The sequence below is a fragment of the Parasteatoda tepidariorum genome, chromosome 1 (assembly GCF_043381705.1).
Source record: "Parasteatoda tepidariorum isolate YZ-2023 chromosome 1, CAS_Ptep_4.0, whole genome shotgun sequence".
Lineage (NCBI taxonomy): Eukaryota > Metazoa > Arthropoda > Arachnida > Araneae > Theridiidae > Parasteatoda > Parasteatoda tepidariorum.
The window spans coordinates 18,539,370-18,553,180 of record NC_092204.1 but is presented as its reverse complement, the minus strand read 5'-3'; the positions used below and the strand labels follow the sequence as shown (position 1 = coordinate 18,553,180).

The 13,811-nt window shown below is 30.4% G+C and overlaps 1 protein-coding gene across 1 annotated transcript in view; it reads left to right on the top strand.

Annotated features, from left to right (window-relative positions):
- LOC107443515 (hypoxia-inducible factor 1-alpha) overlaps positions 1-13,811 on the top strand; it is a 188,800-nt gene that overhangs the window by 95,103 nt on the left and 79,886 nt on the right. Inside the window, exon 3 of the mRNA XM_071178536.1 lies at positions 12,271-12,347. Within this exon, the coding sequence (XP_071034637.1) occupies positions 12,286-12,347 (62 nt within the window). The 5' untranslated portion in view covers positions 12,271-12,285. The remainder of the gene's footprint in view (positions 1-12,270; positions 12,348-13,811) is intronic.

Sequence of the window (13,811 nt, the reverse complement as noted above, 5' to 3'; positions counted from 1 at the left end):
AGGTTGTACATATATAAAAATAGAAATTATTTCTATTTAAAGTAATTAAAACTTTGATCGGAACAAATTATAATAAGTTTTAATTTTATTAGCTTAAAATAAATAAATATTTTAAAAGAAAATTTATCGCAAAAATAATGTACTATACTTACCGATACTAAAATCGTGTGCAGGTTCCTGTTATGGTAGTACATCAACTGCATTGAGATGGTCATCTCATAGTGCGAAAGTATTTTTAATGCTTTCATTTTAAAGGAAATGTTATTATTAAACTAAAAACTTGTTCCGTCTCATCTATAAAAAAATTTCATCCGATCATCCTCTTTCTAACGTCGCCGCCATTTTTATTTACATTTGTATATGTCATCACATAAAATTGAAACGTCATAAAAAGCAAACGATCTGATTGGTTCAAGAAAAAAATTGCCTGAACGGTTGCAGATATTTCGTGCAACCGTAATTTCTATATCACACGAGCAATTTTTGGAGAAATTTCACTTACAGTTGCACTTACACTTGCTGTTACACTTGCAGTTGCACATATTTTCTCTCGTGTGATATAGCCATTAGGTACATTTTATTTACATCTCACTAGAGCGACACATCAGTTATTGGCGTTGGTCTGAGAAACAACCCTGAGGATGATCCATAGACATGCTATCACAATTTTTATTCCTTGCAGTGGGAATATTCTGAGGCTGCTTTCCCAATTTACACGCTAAGGCTTAGAAGGTTAAGGAAACTTTCTTTAGATCTCTGTACCTTGCTCAGTGACCGACCACGTGACTTATGAAATAGAATGGAAAGAGCAGCTGCAAACCTAAACAAATACCGTGTTTCAGCAGCCAATCAGGATTGATATACACACGTGCATCACTTGCGGGTATCCAATTGATGATTTATGTCGAATGGGAAAGCTTTAAATCATAAAGCAGCATTTACATTTTTTTTTAATAATAACTAGAGATATGTAGTGTAAAACCGATAAATTTCACAGGACTACGGGACAAATAAAACAACAATCCTAATTCCAAAATATTGTTTAGTTTCAAGTATTGTAAAATTTTTTAAGTGTTTGATAAAAATTCAAATGCGCTATCGATTAAAAAATTCTTTCTAAAAGCAAAAAAAAATTAAACCCTTTTAAAAACAAATAAGGTTAATAGGCGTATAAATTAATTTATTCGAAATCTTGTTTTGCTTTGCTTAATTACTTTTACTTTTTGATGATACTTTTTTCTCTTAACACGAGGAATATTTGAAATCCGATTCCTGTTTTTGAAGTTCCTGCTTTTAAAAACAAATAATGCTAATAGGTGTATAAAGTAATTTATTCGAAATCTTGTTTTGCTTTGCTTAATTACTTTTACTTTTTGATGATACTTTTTTCTCTTAACACGAGGAATATTAGAAGTCCAATTCCTGTTTTTGAAGTAATCGCGCCACAAAAAAAATTCGTGAAAGTTTTATGTTTGTGAGGTTTTATTTTCGTTTTGCTGATCAACGTGTAGAACGATTAAATATGTAGCTTAGTTGACAGGAAGAAAAAGACAACCTCGACAAGATTTCAAAAAAAAAAAAAAAAAAAAATAAGGNAAAACAAGATGCAGAAACTAAAATTAGCATTTCTTTCTTTCATTGTTTTCACTAAAATACGTCAATGTTTTAGGGTTTTTATCAGTTTAATTATAAGCAAGGTCTTTTTTCAGTTTTAAGCAGTGTATAAATTCAGTTTCATAAAAGAAAAAGTTAATCAGTAAGCATTGATTGATCTACGTTATGTTATCATATTTTCAACATTTCTCACGTTTCTTCTAGAAAGCAGCTAGTAAGGACACTGATATATGCAATTAAAAATAAAATATTTGGTTAACACATAACAGAATGTTTCGTTCAATACCAAAATTGGTTGGTGATTACAATGCGCTCAAAATGCGATTATTTAAATTTAAAAGATACTTACATACGTTTCTGAATGTTTTCATAAATTATGTTAATGACATATGGTAATACATTATTGGTAGGCTGATGGTGGTGCCAAAACTATAATCACTTACATAGATTAAAAAGTTGAGTAAAATTAGTCCAATTGTGGAAAACTGAATAACAGTATAAGAGCTGAGGTTTCGTGATAGTTTTGAAAAGATTTTTTGGTGAATAGATCTTATTTCTGTTGATCATAATTATTTTTAAAGGCTGTATTATTTAGTCATATATTAATCTTTTAATTCATAAAATCCCAAATAATTAAAAGTACAAACTTTTCAGTATTTTGCGACGCAAAGAATGTTCCAGATGCACTTGGCAAACAAGTATAACTTTTTCGAAGTAATCTAAAGTAAAAAAAATAGTGCGTGGTGTCCCTCCGCGCGGAAGAAGTTAAACTTCGCAACCTGCGACGTTAATTCTAGAAGAATCAGCTGTCGTAGAAGGATCACTAGTTCTATTCAACGACTCTTTTTCCTGCTCCGCTCGCTTCCGTGCTCTGTAATCACGGTAATATTGTGCATTTTTCCCTCGTGGACCTCTTGAACCAGTGGAAGTGCTTGTGGTTGCCTCATCGTCTCGCCCTGGAAAATGTATTTGTAATAATAATGTATGTGAATGCGTCATAATGTAATTTCAGAAGAGAAAACCTTACAATCAATTCATATTCACAAGAGACGTACCTTGACATAATCTTAAATCCGTTGCGTTGTCCGTGGGATTGTTTTCACTCATTTTTTACGTTATCCATTAAATTTGAAAATAGAAAATACTATCCTATTAAATTATATGTGTATCAAAACAAACTAAAAAAATATCTATAGAAAAACAATACTTTTATGACTTTTATTATTTTTATGCTAGTGAGAACCAAAACAATATGGAAATGAATGAGGGAAAACTGGATCCTATCACGTGATTTCCCGGCCAATAAAAAATGTAGCGTTAAACGTTTAACGCAACCTTGTTGGAAGTCGCATAAGAAGTATAACTTCAATAACAAGAAAAAGTTGTTTGGTTGCCTAGCAACCAGCTAGAGTTGCAGTTATTACATCAGCAGACGATTTAAAACAATTATTCAAACTTACTGTTTATTGATGACGGAACATCTTTATTGCCACTATCCACTGCAGGTTCACAAGCTATGGCAGACGTTACTGGGGAAGAAATTGATTATTGTGAGCGGCCTCAGATCCTTGCAGGAGATTTTAATGTGAATTTCTCGTTACCTGAAGCTGAAACATTATTAACCTTCCTTAAAGACAAATTTGGATTGGAAATGATAAATGGTAGGAATGATGCAACAGGGGGAACTACCATTGATGCAGTTTTTGCAAGAAATATTGAAAAAATAGAACTCAAACATTTCGTATCTTACTTTAGTTATCATAATCCCATTGTAAATGTTATAGATTTGGATATTTCTCCACTCGAAAATGATAATTAAAATATGCGATCAATTGTGAATTGTAAGCAATGTTAATAAAGTTTGTCTTAAAGAAACAATATGATTTCACTAAAAATCAATTTCTACCCCTTCCTATTTTCATTTCCACATAACAAAGTTTCACTTCTTCCGCGCGGAGTGACTCCACTCACTATTCTTTTTTGATTATGTAAACATACACAAAGACCATAAATGGAAACGTTACTTTTAAACGAGCTGGAATAAAACGAGCTAACGAATTAAACGAGCTAATGGAACGTTTTTAAGTAACGAGCAAAAGCGAAGGCTTAAACGAGTAAAAAATAAAATGTTTTGATTTCAAAAAGCAGCGAGTAAAAAATACAAGTACAAAGTAAAGAAAAGTAACGATTTTAAAGTATATTTCGAGAAAATTAAATATTCAAAGTAACCGTAAATTTCATTAAAAAATGTAATATTTTTTTTTTTTTTTAAATTCATTTTATTTCAATTTAAATGTATAAAACTTTAAAATGCAGAAAAATGGTGCGAAATTGTATTTAAATAGTGAACGTTGAAATATCTAGAAACCTAAACAGAAATCAAAATTCAATGTTAGCATTTAAAAAGGAGTTTTAAATTAATTTTAAAACTTCAGATATTTTGTTTTTACTTTCGGAACTTGTTGTAATAAATTAACTTATTTTGTTTATAAAGTACGAAAATAAAAAAAAATGAATTTATTTACAGGTAACATTTTAAAATCCAAAATATATATTTAGTTTTAATAAAAGTTTTAAAAACTAAATTTGAAATTTAAATAACTGCGTATTTTTAATTTGTTGTTAATTTTTTGAATAATCAAAAATTAAGCGGTAAAGTTTTGTTTTTAAATTTATTCTTGTGATGAACTAAATGTTTACATGTTGAAATTCAAAGAAGGAGAAAAAGTAATTTGTATTCAAAATCAGAGAAGAAATAAAACTAGAATTTTGTTAATGCTAACTATATTTTAATTAAATGAAGCGTATTTTTTATGTTTTAAAACTTAAATGTCAAAAAATGTAATCTATGTGCCAGAAATGTTTGGTCTAGTAGATTCAAATAAATTATTGAAAATTATTCGGAAAAATAAACATGATGTTATTGTTAATTTGCGTCGCACTAGAGATGCACAATGGGCTATTGGCGACGGTCTGGGAAACATCCCGGAGGATGATCCGAAGACATGCCATCACAATTTTGATCCTCTGCGGAGGGGATGGCACCCCCGCTTCGGTAGCCCGACGACCTGCGCGCGAAGTCGAGCACTTTACGGTAGCATAGTTTAACGAGGACCAATACCGCACACCCTCGGTCCCTACGCAGACTGATCCAAGGTCCCCCACCCGCACACTGACCGTAGCCAGTGATGCTTGACTTCGGTGATCTGCTGGGACTGATCGTTAAGACACGCGATCGTTAAGATCCATTTATGGCACGCGACACAATATTTTGGGCACTCCACCGATCACAATTGTTGTTACACTATGAATTGTTATTACACAAATGTTATTACGCTATGAAGCATATGTAACAATTAAATTAAAATTCACAAAAAACAAACAAAAGAATAAGCAATTATTAATAAAAAAAATAAAAATTAATACTAAAAAAACAATTAATAACCGTAAAAAACAAGCTAACAATAAATAACTAGTAAAAAAATCAACAGTTCTGCTTAAACTAACATCTTACAACCTAATATAACTTATTGGTCATTTAATCGGCAACAACGGAAGTCATATTGATGTTAATTTAAGTTGAATTGCGTGTATAACTGAGACATTGCAAAATGTATATTTTTTTTCAATGTAAAAAAAGTTTTGAGTTGATAGTATTTAGTATTATTATTTTCCCAATAATCACGAAGTTAAAACTATTTGACGGCACGTCTATGACCTCATTAAGCAATTTTTTAGAGAAAATGGCACGTTGGTGCATAAAAGTTCGCCACCCCTGCCGCCACCTATCCGAAATCATAAGACCCTCAATACACTTTCTCCTACTTACCGGCGGCTAGCCAAAAAAATATTTCCAGGAGCGTTTTTGGAATCAAACTGGCAGTACTCATATACACTCAGAGATAATTCATACAGGACAGAGAAGCAGTACTCGTGACAAATCTGAGCCCTCCAAAAAATATTAGATTTTCTATTTTTTAAGATGCCGAGTAAAAGTATTATTTGAAGAATGTAGTCATTTTGGCTACAGAGAAAAAATATCATCTAATCAAAAATGTGCTAAAAACTGTTCCAATTTTAATAATCTCTCATTTATGAGGTAGATTACGGAAATAAAACAATTACAAAATACTTTTGCCATTCACTATTAAATCAGATGAAACAAAAGTAAAGAGAACTCAACAAACAGAATAAAGTACAGTTAAAGTTTAATGTTCTTCAAACATGATACGGTTAGAAAAATGTTGCTTTTGAGTATTTTGAAACAGAGCTATTTAGAAATAAATATCACTCATAATTAGAAATTAAAAAAGAAGCTGTTAGTTGAAAAAAATAAATCATTTTTTGCGAACTGCAAAATAATAATAACCATGAGCAATAGTATCATGCTAAATTATGTTTCTCTCTCTTACAATAATCTCTACAGTTAACACAATTAATCTCTATTCTGATGGGATGGAATGAAAGAAAAACGAGTTTTGCTTAATTTAATAACGTAAATCCACCGGAAAAGCGAACAAATTATAATAAATAGAAAATTAAAAGTTTTTTAGCTTTATTAACCTCTTTTAGGTCAGACATATAAATTTTATAAAATGTGGTATTATTTTCATTGAAATATGCTTACATTACATTCCTTAAGACACAAAAAATTTTCGTGTGTAAAAAAATTATATTTTATTTAAGAAATAAAATGGGGCGTATAGGCAGCATTCATCAAATCAATGAACAAACCATTTTGATGAACGCTTGTTTTTTTTATGAAATTTGTTTTATTTTTTATTTACTGACTTGCAACTTTAATCTATCATGAAAACATAATGATAAATCTCAAAAGGAATAATTATGCATTTTCAAAAAATGTTAAGTTAAAAAAACTTTAATAGTTAAAAAATTTCGCAACAGAAAGTGTTTACTACTCTAATTGAATTACAATTCATTTTTTTTTTTTTAAGAACCCTTCAAAATAGCAGAAAAATAAAATTAAGAGAAAATATACGTCACAGTGTTAATGAAAAATATTTATTGAAATGGTGCGTAAAAACTTGATAAGTGACATTTTCAGGAGGCTAGTATCAGGGTAGGAAAAGAAAGTGGTATCGAAACTATTTTATTCTAAATTTATTGGAGGGTGGGACTAATAATTTTTAATTTATTTTATTTATCATTGACTACTTTGAAATAAAAATCATTATTCAAATCATCAATCATGCAATCCAGGGTTGCCACAGACTACTTAAATGCGACTATTTGCTTCTATTTTCGGCCTGGCGACTTTTTTTTGCCTGAAAAGGCTAAAAAAGCAACTATTTTCAGGAATCGGCGACTATTGGGAGTCTTTTTTACTCTTGGCGAAGTTTTTTAGCCAAAATTAACGTTATAGTCACCAGTAGTTGGCACTTGGCTCCGCCTTCATCGCGTTTTATGGGACGATACTATTCCACGAATTTTGGGAGAACGTTGTGAGCAATCCTGAACAAGGTTGCTATTTGGCGATCGTAAGGCAAAAATATTTATATCGCGATTTTTATCTGCATTTTTTTAACATTAACTATTTCATAAATTTGATGATATTTCGCGCCATTTTTTATGATATTTCTTTCTTTCCAGTGAATAGTTTGTCTTTTTTGAGATATTTTTCTGGAAGAAAAGGAGGTTTTTAAAATTAAAATCTATTTAATTAGCTAGAGAAACGAAAGGTATAATAGCAGATGATAAAGCAAAGTAAGTGACTGAAAAAGAAGTCACTGTTTGCGTTTGGTGCGCATTAAGGGTTGTCTCAATTTCAAGCGAGGAAATGTTTCTCTTCTTTCTCCTGCGCTGAAATGAACTCAGCGTCCGAGGAGGTGGAGCCAGGTGCCAACTACTGGTGAACGAACTATACTTTTCAGTTTCCTCGGGTGCCGCCTACCACGTGCTTGTGCTCCGTGACGTCATCACGCTAACCCCTCCCTTGTTATTTCACCCCACTGAAGGAAAAAGATAAATAAAGCATAATTAATTTTAATTTTTACTTTCGTTCCTGCACGCATTTTTTTGAAAAATAAATACGAAAAAGGATGACGTTTTTTTAGAATTAGTCTATTAATTAATTAACTACTTAAAATTTTTTTTACAGTTATGAGATTTTTAAGATTCAAAGACATTATATGGCTACATATAATTACATTAAGTCTAAGAGCATTTTAAAAAATAGGTTGTTGAAAGATCTCCATTGCCTTAAGGAAGATAAAATATCATGCATTGAAGGTATGAATTCCGTTGGCAGACTCGCTAATTCTTTTTCATTTTTGGGTATCAAGTAGCTTGATGATAAAGGTGAATGGAGAGTTTTACAATAAGATATTTTAAGCAGTACAGAATCAGCAATTCCAAAAAGTTTAAAGAGAATTGATCATTTTTGGAGGGATGCACTTTATGAAAAAACATCTCTGGGTATGTTGAAATATCCCTCACTAAGCAAATTGATCAAATCTTGTTTGTCATTAAGTCATGGCAATAGTGATGTTCCAAAGTGGTTTTTCCATATCGAAAAGAGTCCTTGCTGAAGAAAAGGCGCTGATGTCAGATCGGCTTCTGAATGATAGATTAATAATTATAGATTCTCTGAGGCCATATTTTAGTGTTGCCCAGTTCGAGATCAACAACTTCTTAAGTTGGCTTATTGTGCTCGAAAGTCGTATGAGAGTTCCATAGAAGAGCAAGAAAAGTTGGAAAGAAGAAGAGAAGTGTCTTCAAGAGGAAGAACAAGAAAAATTAAGAGGAAAAAAAACTTGATTAAAAACTGTCAAAGCTACAAGAATCTGTGACCTAGCTAGAAAATAAAGCCCTTTTAATAAACCAACCTAAAAATGAGTTAAAATGACAAGTTGTCAGAAGAAGCAAATGAAAGACTTAAAGAAGCCCTTAAGGCTAAAGATATGCTAGGAATTAGACTTGCACAAAGCATGATTGAAGGTAGTCTGCAATTGCGACATAAAGAAAAAGAGCATGAAACAAATGAACAAAAAATAAACCAAATTGTTAATAAAAGAAAGCAAACTCTTATGCAATCATTTATGTCCAAAGAGCCAAAAATTTAAATTTCCATTAGATTTAATGAAGTACTTGTTATTTTTTTCCCTCTGAGGTGTAGTTTGTTATTTTTAATTGTTTTTTCCTTCTGTTAGCATTAATATTTTATTGTATTTCGACTTTTATTTAGGTACCTATTTTCTAAAATGAAAACTTTCATATTTGTACAAAACGTTTTTTTTTAATTGGAGTACACATCACAGTATTTATAATTTTAGTTATTTGGCTACTATTTTTGATAATTTTTTGTTCCTGTTCAGGCAACTATTTTCATAGTTTTAGGTAACTATTTTCATGCTTGAGGCTACTAAAAGCAACTATTTTTGTTCATTTTTTACTGTGGCTACCCTGCAATCGTACTAAAAGCTAATGTAGATTATTCATTTTAAAGTGTAAGGGGAAAAAAAACAGTTTCGTTACATTAAACATTCTTATATTGATTCAACCACTTTCTGATATTTTCTCTGGTTCATTAATTCCCATAAAAATTTCACCTACTTGATACTTTAATCTCAGTTTGTAGTTCACTAAGCCCTTCAATTCAAAATATACCCATTTAAGTTTTGAGCATGATTTCGTAGTGCTGCTTGGTATTGATTTTTTTTTCTTTTTTTCTCTTCAGAAGAACAGGTATTCAGCTAACATGATAATAAAGCTTGTATAAGGTGATTTTTATATATTTTATAAGGAACTATGAAAAAAAAATAGTTTTGTTAAATTCGAACTTTAAAAAAAAATTGTGTGGTTGGTGTGGCAAATCGTGATTGCATCTCCTTGAAAACTTAAGTGCGGCTTGTCCTCTAGCCGCAAACAAGCCAACTATTCTCTTCAATTTTCAAATCCAACTATTTTCTTCAATTTTTCACTTGAGAGCCATGATGGCTTAGGGATGTCTCACAATGTCTGGGCCAATGTCTCACAAACCACGGAACCCAGGGCACGTACCAATCACGATTCCACAACAAAACCGATCAATGCCAGAACTGCAGGTGCTTGGAGGACTTAGAGCACATACTATTTGCATGCCCAGATTTTCAAGATCTGCGATCTTCATACTTTCCATCTAATACGACTATGGAAACTATCAAAAATCTCTGGACGATCCCGAAAATCAGCAAGGGAATCGAACTTATCATAAAAAGACATTTTGAACTGAATTTAACGGAATCCTTAGACTAGAATGTATCTGATTTCTGGGAATGGCGACACAACTATATCTTTCATGTGACAGGTATATCCGCAGGTACTCTCATCGCTATGAATTGCATCCACTTCAAATGTCTTTGTGAATTGAGTTCTTTTCATCTGTAAATATTCATGATTCACTGTTACCTTAATTATAGCTTAATATTAGCTCATCTTTCAATCTGTAATTGCTCACCATCCACTATATTTTCAATTTTATGTTCTTTTATGTTTTAAATTCTTTGTGTTATAATTATGTTTGTAATCTATCAGTTCTCCCTGGATGCCCCCTGACGGGGGCGGGACAGGGTTGAATAATACAATGATGGCTTAGGGAATAGAGCATTCGCCTTCCATTGCGGGGAACTGGGTTCGAATCCCAGCGATAACTGGTCTATACGAATTCTGTATCCGGCTTCAAACGTCCACCAGTGCTGACGTAAATTAACCTTAGTGGTAGACGGGTCATGGGTTAGAGTCCCCTTCCCGTTAGACAAACCGTGGGAGGTTTTCGTAATTTTTCTCTCCATTTAACGCAAATGAGGAGTAGTTCCATCTAAAATTTCACCACGAAGGCAAATTTCTCCCAATGCTTGTTCAAGGTGTTGCATTGTCTTCTAGATTGGGTTCAAAATTATTAGACTACTGAGTTGAACCATAGTAGTCAACTCTGAAAATTGGGTCGGCTGTTTAACGACGGTGGTAAAATTTATTACTTCACGCAACTATATGACTGTAACATACATCTTAAACTTTGCAATATTCATGATTTGCATTGTATTGTTACTACGTAAGATTAAAGCTTTACTTAAAAAATACTATTTTTGATCTTTGAACATGCATGTAAATTACCAAAACAATAGAATTAAGGGTCCCCTACATATAGAAAAATAAAGATTTTACTTTCTCCATCTTAACCTCGCGTGATTTATGTCTGGAATTTTCTTAAAAATATTTACAATCCTTATGTTGAATTCTCGGTAATTTCGATAAATAGTTTAATACAACATATTTCAAAGAATAAAATTAAACAAAAAGTATTCAGAAATGAAGAAATAAAGAAATTCAGGACACATAAATCACCATATGTTAGCAGGGGTCTGTTTAGAAGAAATTTGGGTCCGTTAACGGACCCTTCACAAAATATCTTTTCATAAAAACGGACCCTTCGCAAAATATTTTAACTTAAAAACGGACCCTTCAGAAAATGATTTTACTTTTAATCGGATCCTTCACAAATTTGTTAATCTTCAATATTGTTTTGTTAATCAAATAAACCCTTTCCAGGGCAGTAAACAAGAAAGATGGATGTAAATGAATTAAGTTTTGCCTTCCGCAGACGATACTTCATTATTCGTCCGAAATGAATTTTCTGCGTTCAGCAGTAAAGGCTAAATACCAAATATTTGTATGTTGCATCTCTAATTTAGAAACAGCAATTGCTGTTTATTTTTGAAAAATTAATTTTTTTATTATAATTTTACACTGCCGAGCATAATCTTGTATCTATTTACAATTTAAAAACTCCTTGAAAAAGTTTTTTGCAATAACCGGACCCTATTTGCACCAATTCATAAAAGCGGACCCTGGTTAAAAGAATGTGAGTAATTTTTTCACAATTTCACGAAAAACGGAACTTTCACAAAATGTGTGGACAGACGTTAGCAAGGAGGAAGTGGTATGCGTTTTCCATCAAAAAAGGACCCTATGAGTATAGCTTTAAAATTTGCAATAGTACAAGCTAGTTCTTAATTATTCTATCTTTGTGAAGCTGTATTTAGTTACATATAAAAACATTAATGAATTTGTTTTCATTTTTATTTCATTGTTTTTAAATAAATTTAAAAGTAGAATGAATAGTGTTACATAAAATCAATATTTTAGAGATTCAATATTTTTTTTTTATTTATTGAAACTTATGTTCCGTATTGTATGGTTATTAAATGGATTTATATCAATTACTTTGCATGGGAAATGTTTTTTTTTGTTTGTTCTTAATTAATCCAATAATATCATCAAAAAAATTTTCATTAGTCCAGTCATTATAGCATATCGAAAGGGTGTTCTTTGGAAAAATTAATAACCATTTGTCATGCTATTATAAATTATTTCTGAAAAATAAAAAAAATAAAATAAAAAACGTAAAAAAATAAAATAAACGTAACTTACTGAGTTTTCATTACTGCATCACTTTAAAATAAATTTAGTCTTTAAAAGTTTTCAGTTTTTTTTTAAGAGAAATTCAATCTCTAAAAGTGATATAAGTTACTATTGCATCCAACCACCATTTTTTCAATTCATTCTGGGAATACTATATTAATAATTAAAATTTGATCAAATCAATATCTCATTATTATCTGTATTATATGTTTAGCATTAATAAATATTTTTTTCCAGGTATCCATTAAGAATATGGAAACTAAAAAGCGTAAAAATGAAGCGAAAATTCCAAGCAAAAACCATTATACTAATAAGTAAGTAAAACACAAGTTTTGATGAAACTACCATTTTTAGTTTGCGAAAGCTTATTTTTTCCTAGCGTGGGCATAAATGTTATTTTTCATGTATTTTTCATATTTTCAAATATTATTTTCATGTTTTCAAATACATATATTTTCTAATTTTCAATATTTATTTTCATATTTTAAATATATATTAATATCATCAAATACATATATTTCATGTTATAATCTTAAGATTTCGAAAATGTAAGGGAGAGGTTTCTACTTTGAGATACTCTTTGAGATAATTATTGAGATATTATTTAAGATACTCTTCGAGATAATTTATAACTATTAAGATGTTGTAATTGTTGTACCGAATGTATAAAGAAAAAAAAGCGAATATCGTGAATAACTTATGATAAAATTTTCATGTTGTAGGACTTATACTTATTTAATTACCGTCGATATTCTAAACTACGAAATCAGGCACAAAAAAGTACTTCTTGCGGATAAACGTACTTTTTTTTATACGAATTCAGATTTCTGACCCCTAAAAAATGGGTTACCGCAATCCGAAAAATTTAGTCCCAATAATTTAAGCAAAAAAGCATTCGGAAGTTGGAACTTAATTTCACTTTTTTTTCTTCAGTATTTTGCTCTGTCTCGAAAACTTTTTTAGTAAATCAAGAAATATTTGCACCTAATTATAAAAATCGTTTATCCAAAGATGTAATTAACTAATTTTTAACAATCTTTTATTTTTTTTGTTTTCGGAAAAAATTCTGAATTGTAAAGCGTTTGAATATTTTGGCATAAATTTAAAATTTCCCTGTGGCAGAATTTTTTCGGGATGTCTGCGACAAACTTCTCCAGCATTAATATATAATTCTCTTTAAGATATTTTTAATTATAACAATTTCCAATTTAAAGTAACAGAAACTTTGTGTTTACAGAAGAAAGTATAGAATAAATTTTAATTGTGAAATTTTTATTTTTTTAAATCTAATATTATAGATGCTTTCTCTCATTTTGTAGGCGGAAAAATACACAAATTATTTCCTCTTTTTAAATTTGGTTAATTATTATAAAAATTAAAATTCGTAAAAAATTTAAGCGACGATAAATTAAAATATTTGCATAAATTAAAAGTCATAAAATACAGTAACTCCAAAATAAAGATCGACCACGAAATCAGGCGAATAGGACTAAAAGATATATTTAAATTAGTGTGTGTGTAACATGGTGTTCTTTAAAGAATGAAAGAACATAATTTCTAGAGCAAACTATTTTTTAACTTTCACGATTTCTGAATTTTTTAATTTATATTATTAATTTGAAATTCTAGATGAAGCCAGTCATTACGTACTTTTTTTTTAAACCCCAAATGAGAAAAGAAAAATCACGATTACTTCTTTCCTCTCTGGTGCGGCATGAAGACATCTTTGAAAAAAAAATTCTGCAGGAAACAAAATTTTGCTTGGATTAAATTATATA